Raw genomic sequence first — 17,026 nt, 5'->3', positions numbered from 1 at the left:
TTTATCTAGCCTTCGCTGCTCACTGCCGTGACTCATAGCAGAACTCCTTCAAAGCCCACAGAAACCATCGGAGACTTCAAAGTGAAGTGATATCGTTTCATAAATATATGAAGTGAGAGAAAACTTCAAAGCTTTTTTGAAAATCAGAGCTATCTATGAAACTGATGGTCGCAGGATGACAACTGAAAACTCATTCATAATATTTTTAGGATTTGGAAGGAAAAAAAAATCCCAGAGTTGTGTGCATCATCCAGCACTGTACTCTCCCCCTCTGCACTACTATTTTATTTATCAGTGAAAGCCTTTTATTTGAATTATTTTTATTTTGGGGGGAGACAGAGCAAGCTGTGAATGGTGGAAGACAGAGAGTGGTGGAAGACATGCAGCACATGGCCGCGGGTCGGAATCGAACACGGTCCCTACGGGTGAGGCATATCCCGGATGGGCACCCCCCAGTGAGAGCCTTTAAAAGCAACAACACCCATGCCTCACCTTGTGGGCCGTACTGTGCCCCCTGAGGACCGTAGTTTCCCATGGAGTTGTTCTGGGGGTAGGGTCCCATCCCACTATGCATCTGGCCTCCTGAAGACTGACGTGGAGATAAGGCGGAGCCAGGTTGTCCAGGGGACCCGTATGAGGGCATCTGAGGGTTACGCATGTACACTGGAGAGGATTGGGAACATCATTAGATGCATAATTTAAAAAAATGTGGGGAAAGAAACTCTGTATCTGCTTCGGCATACTGCTACATAACACATGATGTTTCGGTGTGAAGAACCTAGCTCTTTAGTTTCTCCCAAGCACAGCAGTACAGTGCGTCTGTCTGCAGTTACCCTCATTTGACCTCGCAAGTAGATTAAAAACTCACTCTGATTTAAAGATTTAGCCAGCGGGAGTATTTACAGAAGGAAGGAATGAGTGCAAATCCAAACAATCACACCTCAAAGCTGCTGAGGATGGGGACCCACATTCTTTCACGCTATTGGCCACTCAGCAGATGAGGGGTTTCTCTCAAAGGGGTTTTCCTTCAGTAGTGATCTGAATACTTAAACCTCTGGATAGATGACTGCACACTCACCCCTGTCCTGGCCCATGGCTGACTGGTTCATGGAAGAGTGCAAGACGCTGTCCGATTGGACACTGGGCGGCCGAGGAGGCATCTGATTACCTGCGGGACGGCAACAGCACAGGGACTCAGCGACTTTGGAACTCTCACTGCCACAGTTTTCTAATGTCTCTGCTTGTTCCTAAATACCTTTCATCAAAATTACAACAAATTAAAGCCAATATAAGAGGAAAAAAAACTAAAGTAGCTTCCTGTTTTGACGCTATCCATAATCAGTCCTCATGAGTTATCTGGCGTCATGTTAGGAGTAACTTAAACTGCATTCAGTCATGCACTGAACACTGGATATCCACCACAGTTTCTCCAGAGGTACGTGTTAACGCAAATGTCTGAGTGAGAGGCTCCAGAGTTTTTCCGGACTTTCGCCGCCTATAGGCCCATTTCCCTGAGTTTTGTTTATACTCAAATCTTTCTCTGATATAAAAGGTTCAACTGATTTTAAGATTAATCTTAAGTAAAATATGTTGTTGTAGGTTAGGTAATACTGCATTTCCAGAGATTTAAGGCCTTCAATAAATATATGCAAACTATGCTCAAGCAGAAAACTTTAAAACACATATAAAGAAAGTAGTCTACTTAATTTGGCAGAAGAAAAGTGTTTAAGATGCAAGTCCAGACATGAAATATATAGAAAAATAGATAGATAGATGGATACTTTATTAATCCCGAGGGAAATTTAGAATACATATATCCTTGTGTAGTTTGGGTGTAAAAAGACATCTGTCATTACTTGACCACAGTTAAACCTCCAGTAACATTGTAAAATTCAGATACTTGGTATAAAACTGTGTTCTCACCTGGCACAGCAGCTGGAGACAGAGGCCCAGTGCGAGAGGTGGTGACGCTGGCAGGGGAACCCACAGGCGAGGGAGAGGGCCCACGCATGCCTGGCAGGTGGGGCGAAGTGTGTGGAGAGAAAGGCGACTGGGCGGGGTTGCTCTGCTCGCCCTGACTGCTGGACACCCCCGAAGTGCTGACCCCTGGGCTCAGGGCCCCCTCTGTACCAGTGGGCAGGTCGTCGATGGACCCCGACAGGTCCTGCAACAAGAAGAGCCATACAGGTTAATGTTGATATTTTCTACAAAGGAAATGAAGGTGACATCTTTTAACTAGTCATTTTGTACAGCTGGGGACTTATGTGTTTCTTTGCATGTGTGTTTTATTTTAAACACCATTCCACAGTTTGTAAGTTAAACCGACAATAGGATGGGAGTTTTTTGTAAAAGACAAAAAACATCCATCAAACAAATAATTCTCTGCAACCCTTTGAGTAAGCTGCAATTATAATAACAAAGTGGTAAATTAAGTGAAAAAAAAACCACACACAATATCAAAGGCAAATCTGTCTCTCTCTGTAAATAAAGCAGAGTTTGACTCAGACTCCAAAATGTAAAGAGCTTGAGAAGGCAGGTTCTGCATTTGGAGAAAATATAAATCATATTCAAGGACAATTAAGAAACAAATTCTTCTGCTTTTTCCTGCTCATACTTGTGAGAGGAGGGGGGGGGGGCGTCTTAATTCAGAGTCAAATCAAAGTCAAGTGAGTTGAAATCCAAACAGCCACTGATTCACTGCAGCAACCATGGCCTTGTGTCTGTTATTCTCTCATACCAGACCACCACCGTGTTATTGTGCAAACACACATTCGGGCAAAAATCACTTCTTTTTTTTCACCTTTCTAAAAATACTCCACTTCACTGCCATAATGATCCATCTTGGCAAGGAGAACATTGTTTGTGTGGCTTGCAAATAGGAAGGGGGGAGGGTTAGGTATTTGAAGCAAGTCATCTTGGGATGTGGTTGAAATAACCAGTGCTGGGGGTTCAGGCTCTGGTGCCATGTGGTGTCATTGAGCCTCTCTGGCTGTGACACAAAGGCAGGCAGGCAGACGGCGATGATTATGTTTGTGGGAAGGTGAATGTTTACACACTGGCCGCTCACGTGGAGCCCATGTGCTTGCTCAGAAATGCAAGCTCATCTGCCAGTCACATCGGAGGAGGGAAAAAAAATGGGAGGGAGGAGGAGGAGGAGAAAAAAAAAACACTCATTGGAAGGTGGCCAACTATTCCCATAGAAATCTCACACTCACAAGCTGGCTGCAGCCCCGAAGCCGGCGGTTTTGCACTTGAAACGGCGCCCGTTGCTATTTTTGGGACGTGACCTGATGGAGGAACCCCAGAGGGAGTGACAGGAGGAGAACGCTGATTCAGAATCAACCCAGCCCCCCCCCCCACCCACCCCATTCCCTCTGCCCTCCCTACATCTCTTCCTCCTCCCCTCACTTTGGGAAACTGCACAGACCTGGGCCCTTTGACCGACACGGTTCATGCAGCAGCTACAAAACCATGCAAAACAGCCTGAGAGCTTAGTGAAGGAGTTACCCTCTGAAGTGCTTCATTGACTGATACCCAAATTATTTTCAGAAATGTAAACACAGGTAAGAATGAGGCAAAGCCACACTGCATGAGGGATGAGATCTTAAAGCTCTGCGGTGGAGAGCAGAGATCAAACAGCGTGGCATTCCTTGTTCAAACCACCATGGCGGGAACCTTTTCCCAGCAGCAAGCGGCGTCACCTGACCTCTCTCCTCCCATCCAGAACCACCCTACCTCCGCTCAGACATCACAAGACCGGTCATCTGACTGAGGGCTTGGTCTGAGGGCCCTGGCCCGACTGCCGTGATGACCATCTCAGCAGCCGGGCCAATGCTCAAAGCTTCAGAGTCACGGCACAAAAGAATCGAACGGGGGGGGGGGGGGGGGGAGGTAATTCGACAACCCTTTCCTGACACAGACCACAGTGCAGAAAAGGTCAGGGGTCAGTTTCTGGAGGTACGCCCCGAGGAGTTACATCTCAGCAGGAGGTCTGACACACTTCAGTCATGAGACAGGGACCAAGTATGAAACGAGCAGGCTCCACTCGGCTCAACATTTCATCCACTGCCTCATATGATGTTCCCGCCAGAACATAAAATCCTACCTGAAATTGTTTTAATTATGTTACCTTTAAATCCTTTTCGGTGTTTTCTTTCTAAATTTTTTAATTTTTTTTCATTCACTCAACCCCAGGGCATGTGTGATCCAGCGAATAGTAACTGTTATATCATATGTTGATGTCGCAAAATGCTGTGAAAACCGCGATAAGATGTTATATTGCGATTAAGACGAATACATGTCTACATAAGGAGACAAAGATTGTCAATGTCTTAATTTGATCCTTATTCAAAGTATGGCCTGATTCCGGATAAGTTTATCAAGAAAAGCCATTAACATGACCCTAACCCTTAATTTGGTTAATATGTATGTGTCTTTGAGAATCGTTAAAAGTGCAAAAGAAAATAAATGTATTATTATTTTTATTATTATTAGTGTCCATGTAAACAAGTCCAATGGAAACTCACTAAAATATCAATCTTCTTTATTTATTCCTTGATGACTCCCTTTCTGTTCTAATCCTACTGTCTAGACCTAGACATGGCGAGTGAATGCACATATTCAAATGATATTCAAATCCCAACACCAGACCAGTTATGTTGGTGAATCAGAGCTTCCATACTTGTTTAGTCCTGGACATGGAACCAGCCAGACCTGCACTGTTAACATCCTAGAAGCAAACACAGGGGCCGAGGTGTTGTTTCATGATACAGAAAAGAAGGCCATGATGTTTAGTGTCATTTAAATTGATCACCAGACTGGACGGGACAGGATCTGGGTGTCTCCTACCGCCTCAGCTAAACAACTTCCTTGGGAAAACTATGATTCTGTGAACTCTGGTAGTGTTTCTATGAATTCTGTATGACCACCAGACTGTAAATAATCACTGTTAACATCTATCACTTAAATATTTATCCACTATCCATCATATTGAAGTCAGAACTTGAGGCTCAGGGGAGAGACAAGAACTTGGCCTCAGCCTGTAGCCGTTGCTGTACCTCATTCTGTTACCCGTAGCAGTGCAACAACCATTTCACCTTCTCCGGAAACAAAATGATTAATTCAGTTGATATTTCAATGTTTTGGTAAAAATGACAATTTCCTTTGTGTTGCCATTTAGTTCTGCAGCCATAGCACAGTCAAAGGACAGAATGAGTCAAGACAGGGTTAGTGACACACAGCAGTGACAAAAGTATGAGAGAAAAGCTTGGCACATCCTCTGTGGGTTCAGTACTGTATGTCAATTAAATCCAATACATGTTTAACCAACAGACATGTTCATTCCCCAACAAACACACTGTTTCAAAAAGATGAAGAAAAATCTTGGTGAAATTGCTTCAGGTTGTGTACTAGGCCGAGCTCTTAGCATTGTGATGATATCTGACAACGGTTAGCTCCCATCCCTCAGCCTGGATGGGCCGAAACATTGTGCGCGCGCGCACGCGCACACGCACACACACACACACACACACACCCTTCTACATCTATCTTTGCGGGGGCCTGTCATTGACATAATGTATTACCTGGCCCCTTACCCTGACCTTAACCATCACAAATGAATGCTTAACCCCAACCCTGACATAAATCATCTTTTATTCTAAACACTAAAACCAAGTCCTAACCCTCAAACATATGTGTGACCTTGCAAGGTGCCGCGTTTTGATCTCCACCAAATATTGTGGAATTATGTTTTTTGCGGGCCACGTAAATATAGTGAGACAAATGCACACACACACTGGCTCCTACCTACTCCCACTCTGCAGCCATTGATTTTTCCCAGCTCAATACTGCACAGCACCAGCCTGTTCTGCTGACTGCACAAGCTGGCCAGCGAGAGGAGAGGAGGGCTGGTGGGGGGATGGGGAGCGGGGGTGGGTCTGTGATACTGATGCTGCCGAGGCTCTGCTACTCAAACTGCTCATTATTAGTAGGCAAATGATGAAGAGGACACGGATCAGGCTTGGCGAGGACTTGAGGGACGATGGAGAGGCTAACTTGGAGTGTGTGTGTGTTTGTGTGTGTAGGTGGAGGGAGAGTGTGATGAGCTGGAGGGTTACAACAGAATTATCTATAACAAATATAGCCGTTGATAACACGAGCGTATGAAAAATACAGGGAAAAATGCTGTTTTTCTGCTCCATGAAGGAGGTGGAGAGAGCTGTGCTGTGGAGAGGAGGAGAGAGCTGCAGTTCTTGCTGTGGAAGCTTCTCTATGTGGCAGCCATTTTGTGCTTTTCCCAGCACTGCCTGACATGGAACTATAGAGCTGAGAACAGCAGAACAGTCTTCATGAGGTTTGAGGTTTGAAGAGAGGTATAAAAAGACAGCTTTATATGATGAAATTTCACTTGATACGGATAAGACACTAAAACAATTCAACCAAATGTCTTCAGATGCAAATATTGTTCATGAATGTGGAAAATGGCAGAGAGTCTTTACTCTTACCACAATTCCCATATTCTCCACTACTCTTCGGAGTGTGCCTGTGCTGTCTCTGAGTCATCTGCTCTGCTCTCCCCCGTCCTAATGTATTCCATTTGCAGATTACTTCACTGAATCAATCAAGCCCGACCAGAGCCATTAGTCTGCCGAGCCAGCCGATTTCTTTTTTTCTTTTTTTTTGGTAGGTTATGAGAAACAGAAAGTGGGAGGGTAGAGGTAGCGTAGCGGCCCTGAGATAATGAAACATATCTGGAATGTGTGACCCTAAACCCGGTAGTGTAACTAGATCCAGTGGTGGAGGCGGCAAGGAGGGAGAGGGGGGGGGGCAGAGTTCATCCCTCAGTCACACTCTCCCTGACCCAGTCTTCTCTTGTCATCCTCAGACCTCAGGGTTTCACCAGCTGCCTGGTTGGCAGGCTTCCTTCTTCCCAGGCCTCCAGATGTTTAACACAATGTACAGGGGGAGGGCTAAAAAACGAAAAAAAGCTCACTCACTCCAGACGTGCATGCTCACACATTCTCTGTGGTGAGGTGATAGATGAGGAGCAGAGGAAGAAAAGGGAGATAGAGGAGGGGAGGGAGAGAAACTGGCTGCATCTCAAGGGCTGCCATGGTTACTGGGATCCACGTGGTTGACATATTAGGGCCGACTCAGTCCCTCCCCCCTGTGGCTGCCATCCCTGTCTGTCTCTCTCTCTCTTTTTTCTCTCTCTCTCTGCGTCTCTCGCTCGGTGGCCTCCCTGCGTGCCTGGCAGGGTCACAGTGCAGTCAGCTACTACAAAAGAAGAAGCCCGTCATTGTTACAGGAAACGCAGACGTACCAAAGCTGTGCCCTCCCCGCACCCCCTCCCTCCCGCTCCACCGCCGCCACCGCTTTAATTACACACTCAGCCTCCGGGCCTTTGGCGAGGAGGAAGCCTGGGAGACACGCACATACACATGGAGAGTGGACAAATACGAGATGACAAAGCCTTGAACTTCTTCGCTGTCTTTCCTAAGTCCCAGATGTTTATGTTTATATGGTGACGACCTGGTCAGTGACGGGCAGCTACCATTCAGTCAGGGCAAAATGGGCTTTTGATACCCGCAAAAGGGTCATGGGAGAAGTCTTCTCTTCCTTTGAAATTGTCTCTGCACATGCTTTAAAAAAGGGGTTTCTCCCAGCTCAGTGTGTGAACATGCTGACTTGACTCCACTGAGCACAGATGCTCATTATCTCCACACAACGATCCTGGCGCTTCTATCTGTCACAGACAGATGACAGATAGACCGGGGGCGCTCAAACTAAATAATATTCAGGCCCTCTGGTCTAAGGAAACACCTGATCGACTCCATGTTGCACTACCAGGATAAGACAGCAGGAAATGTCCAGATGTTGAATAAGAAGATTGACAGGTGGGTGTCACTGGCACCTCACCTCAGCCACCTGCCCGAGAGTCCCACCTCCATCCAGGGGCTGAGCCCAGCTACCAGGGGCATCTGGGAAGTCCAGCACAGGCTAACAGAGAAGCAGATTCTAGTCCCAGCTCAAGGTTTGCAGGGCTGAGCTCAACCATAAGGGGGCACTCCCATCCCACTATGAGGGAAGAATTGGAGAAAGGAGGAGAAGCAAGGCAGGCCCCTGTCTCATACAGCAAGAGCAGCAGCCATTACAGGGTTTCACATACAGCACAGTCTGATGAGAAACTCTCTATACAGTTAGGAGAGCCTATAGATGCACAATGCAACCTGTGGCCATGTAGCCACACCATGGTATAGATATGAAATATTGAACATGGCTAATGATTGTGTTTGAATGTCAAATTAACATGTAAGAGTTCTGTTATTTAATTTCTCCCAAAATGTAGACTAACAGCTGCTGTGGATGGTGACATCAGTGGGGTGACTCGGTGCTCGGAGCCTTGGAGCACCCTGCTGGGATCAGTTATCTCGCCTGAACCATCAGCACCACAGACACAATGTCTGCTGCCTCCACAGACGAGCTGGCTTCAGCTCCCCAGAGATTACCTTCACACTGCTACTTCATCACAAGCAGCCAGGTGGGATGGTTACCAGCCTGGACTAAAAAGTTAAAAAAAATGAAACAGTGAACCAGCAGAAATGTTGAGAGAGTCGAGGGCATAAAATAGACAACTCATTTGAAGCTGATCAATATGGTTCTGCTTTAACCTTCCTGTGTGTTACAGGCGCACAGTCAAAAAGAAAATAAAGGCCAACCATGAATCTTGATCAATGAGTGGGGAGTTCTTATTTTAAAACGCTCCACATTTGCCTAATTGAGCTTCACTGAGGGGGTTACAAAAAAAGGGGGGGTGCGCAAGAACACCGCAGCAGCCTGTGTGTAGCTAACACACAGTAGATGCAGGGATGTGGTGAAGAGGAGGAGGGAAGGGGGGGCAGTCTGATTGCTGTGAATAATGGGGAGATGGTGTGTGCGTTCGGGGGGCCTTTTGTAGAGATCACAATAGTAGCAGGGAGTCCCAGGGCAGCGCACAGATGCCCGAGTGAGGCAGGCAGCTGCCCAGCCCGAGGTGAGGGGTGCTGGGATACGGAGGATCATGGGGGCTGGAGGGGCCGTGGAGTGAGGCAGGGAGGAGGAGAGGCGAGAGGGGGGAGCTGGTTGGGTGGGGAGGCTCCAGACCTCCACAGCCAGTCCGCCTGCTTTCCAGAGCACCAACGCCCCTCCCCTCCTACTGTCAAAGACACATAGCCTTTCTAGAGGGCGCTACTAAAGGCAACCGATACCACCAGTGAATTGATTGGAGAGAGGAGAGAGGGGTGGGGGGGAAATAATATGGAGGTTATTTCACGGAGTGAGCGTTAATTTCATTGTGAGGTCAGTTTCATCCATCTGGGCTCGGGCAGCTCGTTCCAGCGAGAGCAAGAGAAAGCAGAGGACAGACAGTGCTGCAGTCAGCCACAGTCTTTGTGCTGCAAAACTAGCTCAGCCCAGCAGAAATGGAGGCAGAGGGGAGGGGCATGGGAGAGTGTGTGTGTGTGCGAGTGTGTTAGCAAGCGGTGAGCGAAGGGAGAGGGAGAGTGCTCTCTGTACTTGTGCGTGTGTGTGTGCGCGCTCACAAGAGCAAAACAGGGCTCCGGGTTTCAGCAGGCTGAGACACAATTCACCGAACCAAATGCAAAACAACACACTTTGTCAGCAGATTGAATTTTCTCAAGTACATTAATTAAAAATCACATAGAGGAAAGGAAGGGGTGAGACAGAGCGGGAGCAGGGGAGAGAAACAGACAAGCTGCAAGGAGGGGGAGAGGGGGGGCTGAGCGTGAGTGAGAGGCACCCTGGAATCTGAATAAGACATGCCCACACAGGAAGCAAAGGGCCCCAGAATAGCAACAGGAAACTGGCCCCGGACTCTGAATACTGTCAGGCGTCAGAGCTTCGCAAAACAAGGCTGCGCTGCACAGCGTTATGAAAGCTGATTTACTGAGAGAAGAGAGAGAACGAGGAAGGGAAGAGGAGGAGGAGGAGGGGGAGGAGGAGGGCGCAGGCAAGGGAAAGAGAAAATGAGAATTTAGACAGAAAGAGGAACATGGGAGAGGCAGAGAGAGTTTTAAATATATATATTTATATACAGTATATATAAACAGAGGGAAAGAGGAAAAAATACTGCAAAAAATAACTGAGCCCAATATTGAAAAAGGCAGAGAGGGGGTTGGGTTGGGAGAGGGCGAGGGAGAGGGAGAAAAAAGGGGGCCGGCCTTGTCAGGCTGATTGCTCCAGAGCTATGTCGCAAAAACAAGCTTAGCTGCCGCAGGAGAGCAGAGCTGGGCTGGGCTGAGCAGGGAACAGGGACTGCAGCGGGGGGGCCATGCAGAGTGGATCCAGACTGGAAGATCTCTCAGTTCCAGGCCGGGAGGCTTGGCACATAACATTAAAGGTCATTAAGGCGGGGAGGGGGGGGTTGCAAAGTGGGTGGTCTTTGAAGCGGCAAATGCACCGGGTTAGAGTGGGATTCTTGGCAGGGTGGGGTGGTGACAGTCAGTGATGGAGTGATGAATTACAAGGCGGGAAGACGAGCACCAGAGTAGGCAACCCAGTGGATGAGGGTCAAATCAAAACTAATAATAAATCTAAATAACAGAAGTCAACTCATAGGAAGGCAACCCTGCATGTGCTTCACTGTATGGCCTCCTAATCTATTACATATTCTACTTGCTGTGAAAGGCAGTGAAATTTAAGTGGGGCTAAATAAAGTACATCTACTCCATTACGCCGTAGTTAATAGGGAAATATAAATCAGTGACACAAATTAAGCAGACAGCATAAATCCTTGGCTCTTCCTTTCAGATGAAGCCGCTCCAGATGAAGCCTCTTGTTCAGGAAGAGGAGAGGAACAGGAGGGATGGAGGACAGAAAAATAACAAACTCAAGCGAGAGTGTGTGACCAACATGTGACCTTCCTCTCGAGTGTGGACGCCATTCAAACACATCAGAGAGGAGCAGCACCACAACCAGTGGGGCGGTCCCGACTGGGATTAGGCCCACAGTGGAGGATGGGTGTACAAAAGAGTTGGGAGAGGACAAGGAGATTTAAAAAAGAGAAAGAAAAAAAGAAAAGAAGAGAGAGGTGGGAGGAAGGTTGGGAGGGTGGAGGTGGACTGGTGGTTATTCCCATGGGTTGACATGAAGAGGAAGTGTCACATCCAGGGAGCATGAAAGCCTGAGAGTGACAGCAAAGACTCTGCTGCTCTACTTCTTCTGGAGGCATGATGACGTAGGAGAACCTTCAGGCCGAGGCTTACTTTCACACCAAAATGCTATCATAATTATTTCCCCAAAAATAAAAATAGCGAACAGGAGACTCAAAGACTTATTGGGTTAAATAATAAATTGCCTCTGCGTTTCGGCCTCTCTTCAACACTTCATAAAATAGACATTTTTACAAACAGAGTACGTGTAACACAGAGCATTTGGAAAACCTAGATGACGTCACAGCTTACTTTGCATATCCCCACTGTTGCTTTGTCTAATGTGCATGCGCCGGAAACAACAACAGCAGCTCTATACAGTTTACTCTCCATTTGGTTTGCCCGTCCAGGTCTATTTACAAGTCTCTCTGCTACATTGCTAAAGCTGCGCCAAAGGATGTTGCATAATTGTTTAAATTTACAGGCTCTGCTGTTCTCCTCATAACAAGTTGTCTGAAGTTCAACTGTATGGACATGGTGGAGTGGACCTTTTAAAGTGGCTATTCATTATAGACTAAGTCAATTATGTGATGCATTTAAGAGAGAGAGCAGTACCTTTCTCTGCCTCCTCTTTGCTCTTCATTCCTTTCCTGGAAATTCCTTGAATGTCATTAGGTCACAGGAATATTTCGAGACCAGTGCTTTCCAGTTGTTCTACTAATAGGCAGCCTTCACTCTGATTATTTCTAGATTAGCATCAGCTAGGTGCCTGGACTTCAAAAGCGTAGCGCTATTTTTTTTTAAGAAGACAACAATAGTTCCAGGGAACTGACTCAAAGCTCAACAGTTAAACTGTGCAAGCGTGTCCTGGAGCCCGGGTAAAAACAAACCAGGAACAAGCTCGACCTGCTCAGCTAGTTCCACCATCGCTGCCTGTGTGTTTGTTCCACCCCCCCTTCCCTCCTCCTACACTTATCCACAACCCTTTTCTCAAACAGACTGTTGCCTCCCTACCGGTGCGTTCCAACAGGCTCTGAGCCTCCTGCAATCCCTCTATTCCCACCTCTACGGCGGCCTAACAGACGCTGGGTTTTTTAGCACCTGGCTCAAACAGATCCATATGTACTCTGGATGAGCTGATGTCTGGCTGGCTCTGCAACTCAAGTAGCTAAATGTGGCTTTCCCACTCAGCTGCTGGTGGCTCTGTTCTTCAACATGTTTTTAGGCAGATTAAAACATGTTAAAATATATACATGTGTACAAACCACTGCCGGTCCTTACAAAATCTGGTACTATTGTCTATCTAATCAAAACTGTAAATGTGTTACGAATATTTTGAAAATCACCCTTATTTGGTCAACATAATAAAATGTAATTTAAGAAACATCCCAACACTTCCCTCATAAGTAGATGTGCACAAACATGTATAAACAGTGATCACCTAGAATATATGACACCGGAGAGGTTAGAGAAGTGTTTGCTTGTTGTGGAACTCCGACACATCATTTGAAACTTTAACGCCAGTGTTAATTCTCAAATTTCATAACCAATATGATAATTATTTTAGAATCAAATTATTATATATTACGCTATGAATTACATGACAACTTTAACAACAATATGATTCTCCTAGGTTGACAACACAAGCTAAACCTCTTGTATGTATTAGTGTTTCCTTTTGTTGAAAGGGTATTTCCATATTAGCCACATTTTAAGGCAATATGATAGATGATCAATTATGGAGCAGACATACATGCGAAAAATGGAAATTATCTCATTATCTACTCACCACTATGACGATAGAGTGGTGGGTTAAGTGTTTTAGTCCACGAAACACTTCAGGAGTTTCAGGGGAAACAGTTTTTCAGACAAAGTGACCTCTTCTTCGGACGTAATAAAACAGGAAATACCCACAACATGCCTCCATTCTGCTGGAGTGGTGTCATCCAAGCGTCATTTACACCAAGTTTTAAGCCCAAAAGCGACTGAAAGTAGCGATGCAAGGGAACGTAGACACACAAACGTGCACACCACGCGAGCCCTTGGCTGAGAGTGTGTTTGATGTTCCTAGTTGCTCGAGGGTACGTGAAGGCTCTTCCGGGGAGGCTATCAGAGGACATGAAGGCTTAGACACGGTGTCAATGACGTTGTTTTTTTCTCAAATATGAATGTCGGGGCTTGCAGACACTTGGATGACACCAAACAAGGAGTATGGAGGCATGTTATGTATTTTCAGTTGTTTTGTTTCATCTGAAAAAGGGGTCGCTGCAACGCCTTATTCTCACTGAAACCCCAATATTGGTTTGTGGACTCAACAGTTCACCCATCTTCCATCGGCATAGTGGTGATTAGATAATGAGGGTATTTCCCCCTTTCGATGACTTTCACTTTAATATTCCACATTGACTCAGAGAGACACTGACATGACTTGCAAATTTAGGTTGTTACATGTGATTTCAGTATTTTGCTGAAACGGTCGCCATATATATTGCTGCTCTTCTCTGATACAGACACTTTTTTGCCATTACTTCCATTCTCACTCTCCTGTGGTGAAGCATGCATAAACACATAGCTGTCTGATCTTTCTGCACCACAAACTGAAAGGTTTGCCATTCTCTCGTTTCTCTGAGCGAAGACCATCTCCATTTATTTTTTACAGTTTTATTGATCTGTAAAACATCGGCATTTTCACTCATTAAAAGCAAATCCATGCCGGCCAACCAGAATCACCAGGTTGTTCCGTTACACCCCCTACCCCTTGGTATTTGTTATTTGGATCTACACTGAGCTCACAACTGGCATCAAATCAAATTGATGGAGATCTGTCATAGAACATTTAACCCCTTTGTTTATTAAATGGAAAGGGATCTTATTAGTGATGCTACACATCTAACGTCTCAATTTTTGAATTTTGGGTTGATTACACAGCCAGAAAGGTTGTGTCATTTTTTGAGAGTTAGGCCTCATGAGTTAATGAATGAAGGACTGCAATTATCTTTCATAATCATGAAAACCCTTCTTAATGTATTTCTATGAACTCGGCAAATAGGAGTTTCCAGTTTCCAGCACTTTTCTTTATCTGTGGCAGAGCTTGTGCGTAATTGGATATCAAAGCAGCTCCACTTCCAGGTAGAACAGGTATCACTGGAGCACATCAACTCATCACACCTGTAGGAGTCAGCTGTTTTGTCTGCGGCTGACACAGTGATTACTGTCAGTTAGTGTGGTCTAATCTGCACACAGTGTCATATGCTCTCCATGGAGGGGCCGGGGGAGGAGGGGGAGGAGGAGGAGGAGGAGAAAGGAGATCTGTTCAGCTCTACCTTAGCCAGATTAATGACTCTCTCAGCCAATCACACAGCACAGATAGGGAATCCCCAAGAAGTCAGAAGGAAGGGAGGAAAAAAAATAAAAATACTGCTGGCCTGGTCTGCTCGGCCAATGGCTAAGCCCGCAGAGAGTTGTATAAATAAATAAGAGAAATAAATAAAAGAGGAGGGAAACACATCCTGAGGGCATCCCCTACTGGCAAAGACAGCGCTGCCTCTCATCCCTCCCTCCCTCCCTCCCTCGCAGAATCTCCCTCTCCGACCAATCACTCACACTATTTGAAGTTATTTGCTTGCACTCCCTCAATCCTGCACCCCCCCACCCTTCGCCACTGACTCCACTCTCTCACTTTCATTCTCTCTCATTAATGATCTCATTTCTCACTCTCCTTCCCTGAGGCCTAGAATGAGGTTAGCTCTGCAGTCTGACCTATAAACACTGCCATGGAAACTGCAACGTGTTACAGCGAGACACCTCTTTAGCAGGGAGGATGGAGGGGAGGGAAAAGGGGTTCTCTCACCTTTATCTTAGCCAGAGGGCTATCAGACGCCAGATTTACTTCACTTTCAACAATATTTTTCCTGGCAGAAATGCCCCCCCACCGAACACACACATCTCCAATTTTTTTAACAAGGTCAAGAGAAACCTGCGCTGCTTGAACACGTACGCACTCCTGACATCAGCTTGTTGTTGTGTATTGTGTGTGTGTGTGAAAGTCAGAGGCAGCAGAGAAAGGAAAGGTTTTTTTTATCTATATTAGAGAGATTGAGGGGATGCACTCAGGAACTCTTTCTGTTATATTACTATACTTCAATCCAAGTTTTAGTAATTACTGTGTCATTCATATCCAGATATTGCTATATAGAAAAATGTTTGGAAGCAAATTGAAATTGTATGTATAGCTTTGAATTACCGACTCGTGTCAGTAATTTAGCAGACACAACAGACAATAGTAAACAAAGCTGGGAATCCACGCGTGTCTGAAGTCCAAAGTACTCAATATTGATTCTTCTCTTGTAAATCATGTAATACCCACAGTCGTTACAGCTCTGAGAAAGCATTAAATGTCTATCAGATTGCTCTGAATAGATTTTCGCAGCTGAATCCAGGTGGTCGGTCGACAATCCAAGTGCACAGTGGCCCCAAAAAATACATTTCCCTCACATTTCTATGTATTTTCCTCATGCAAAGATGGCTTATGGCTGTGTCTACGACTATGGGTTAACTGTTACTGCTGTACAATGATGTTTCCTGCATTATAGAACAAAGCAAATCACTTGGTGACAAGACAACAGTTCCGAGAAATAAACTGAGCTCTAAATCCAACTTGTCTGGGAGACAGACGTTATCGGCGAATTTACTGGTCCTTCATTGGAGTTGAATTAGGACTGGCATCAGTGTCACTCAGTGTCATCACAGCCACTAATTACTAAGGATGACAGCTTAGTATGAAACCATATGCAGTTTGTCTGTCTGTACTAGAATCCACGCAAGAAAAAGAAATCCATCAAGAAAAGGGAGGAATGAGATTAATCGTGTGGCATGGGTCTACAAATTCAATGATTAATCCCTTATTCAGCTCTAATGACAAGATGGCCGTTGCTTTAACAGACTGCATTTTTTTGGCCATAGCTGACAGAAAGATCATCAAACACTGCACTGACTTTTCTCATCGGAGTAAAAACTGTAACTTATATTAATACAAATTAAAGAGGTGGTTGGTGTCTGTGAAGTCCAGTGGATGAAACCCTGCTACACTAAGCACGAGTCACTTTTAGATGAAGATGACAATGGGGCTCACCGGCAGACTGGATGGCCGACCCTGCATGCTGTCCTCTTGACTGCTCTTGCTGGAGGCCATGGGCTGGTTGGAAGGAGGAGCACTGGACTGGGAGCTAAATGAATCCTGGGAGAGTTCCTGATCACAGAGACAAAGACACATGATACAGTGATCTCCAGTCTCCACATCATGTATCGTGTTACTACTTATTGGCTCTATGATATGTGCAGGAAGATACAACTGCTGACACACGCATACAAATCACAGATCTCAGCTGAGCTGGATAAATGACGAGCGAAATGACAGCAGCATAGCGTCACCATAGGAGAGAGGTGGCACAGGACAAGTTGTGTTTTACTTTACATCTCATTACATCACCTACTGCTTCCTCTTAGTGTTCTTTTTACCAGAAATTTGATTTGATCGGAAATGTTTCACTGGATCTGTTCTGTGTTCAAACTCTTTGTATTACTATTCAATTGATAGACTGGAGCCTATTTAATTAACTAAATAATTAAACTTTAAAGAAGTCATTAATACTGGATGCAACATATTTAAGACCACATATCTGTGTTCTTCTCTCCTAGAACCAGATTCCTTCAATATATTGTTATTGTTTCTAGAGCCAAAACTAATGAAATGCATTAGGATTTGATGAAATCCACTTTGGAAAGGAAAAGTGCACGAAGGGAAAAAGTATACATCTAGGTTTCTTCAGCAATCTAAGCCCATATTAAAAAAGCTATAATATTGCAGTTAAAACAATGGG

General features: G+C 45.4%; 1 protein-coding gene across 3 annotated transcripts in view; it reads right to left on the bottom strand.

Annotated features, from left to right (window-relative positions):
- The window catches only part of arid1ab (AT-rich interactive domain 1Ab), a 52,595-nt gene that overhangs the window by 10,692 nt on the left and 24,877 nt on the right, over positions 1 to 17,026 (bottom strand). For 2 of the 3 annotated variants that reach the window (XM_061092604.1, XM_061092606.1), the window contains 4 exons: positions 16,279 to 16,395; positions 1,924 to 2,164; positions 1,079 to 1,168; positions 493 to 663 (listed from right to left, as the gene is read on the bottom strand). In XM_061092604.1, coding sequence (XP_060948587.1) covers positions 493 to 663; positions 1,079 to 1,168; positions 1,924 to 2,164; positions 16,279 to 16,395 — 619 coding nt within the window. The remainder of the gene's footprint in view (positions 1 to 492; positions 664 to 1,078; positions 1,169 to 1,923; positions 2,165 to 16,278; positions 16,396 to 17,026) is intronic. The other variant, XM_061092605.1, reaches the window with a different exon arrangement.

This window comes from Limanda limanda, chromosome 19, assembly GCF_963576545.1.
Source record: "Limanda limanda chromosome 19, fLimLim1.1, whole genome shotgun sequence".
NCBI lineage: Eukaryota > Metazoa > Chordata > Actinopteri > Pleuronectiformes > Pleuronectidae > Limanda > Limanda limanda.
This window is presented reverse-complemented; position numbering and strand designations above follow the sequence as displayed.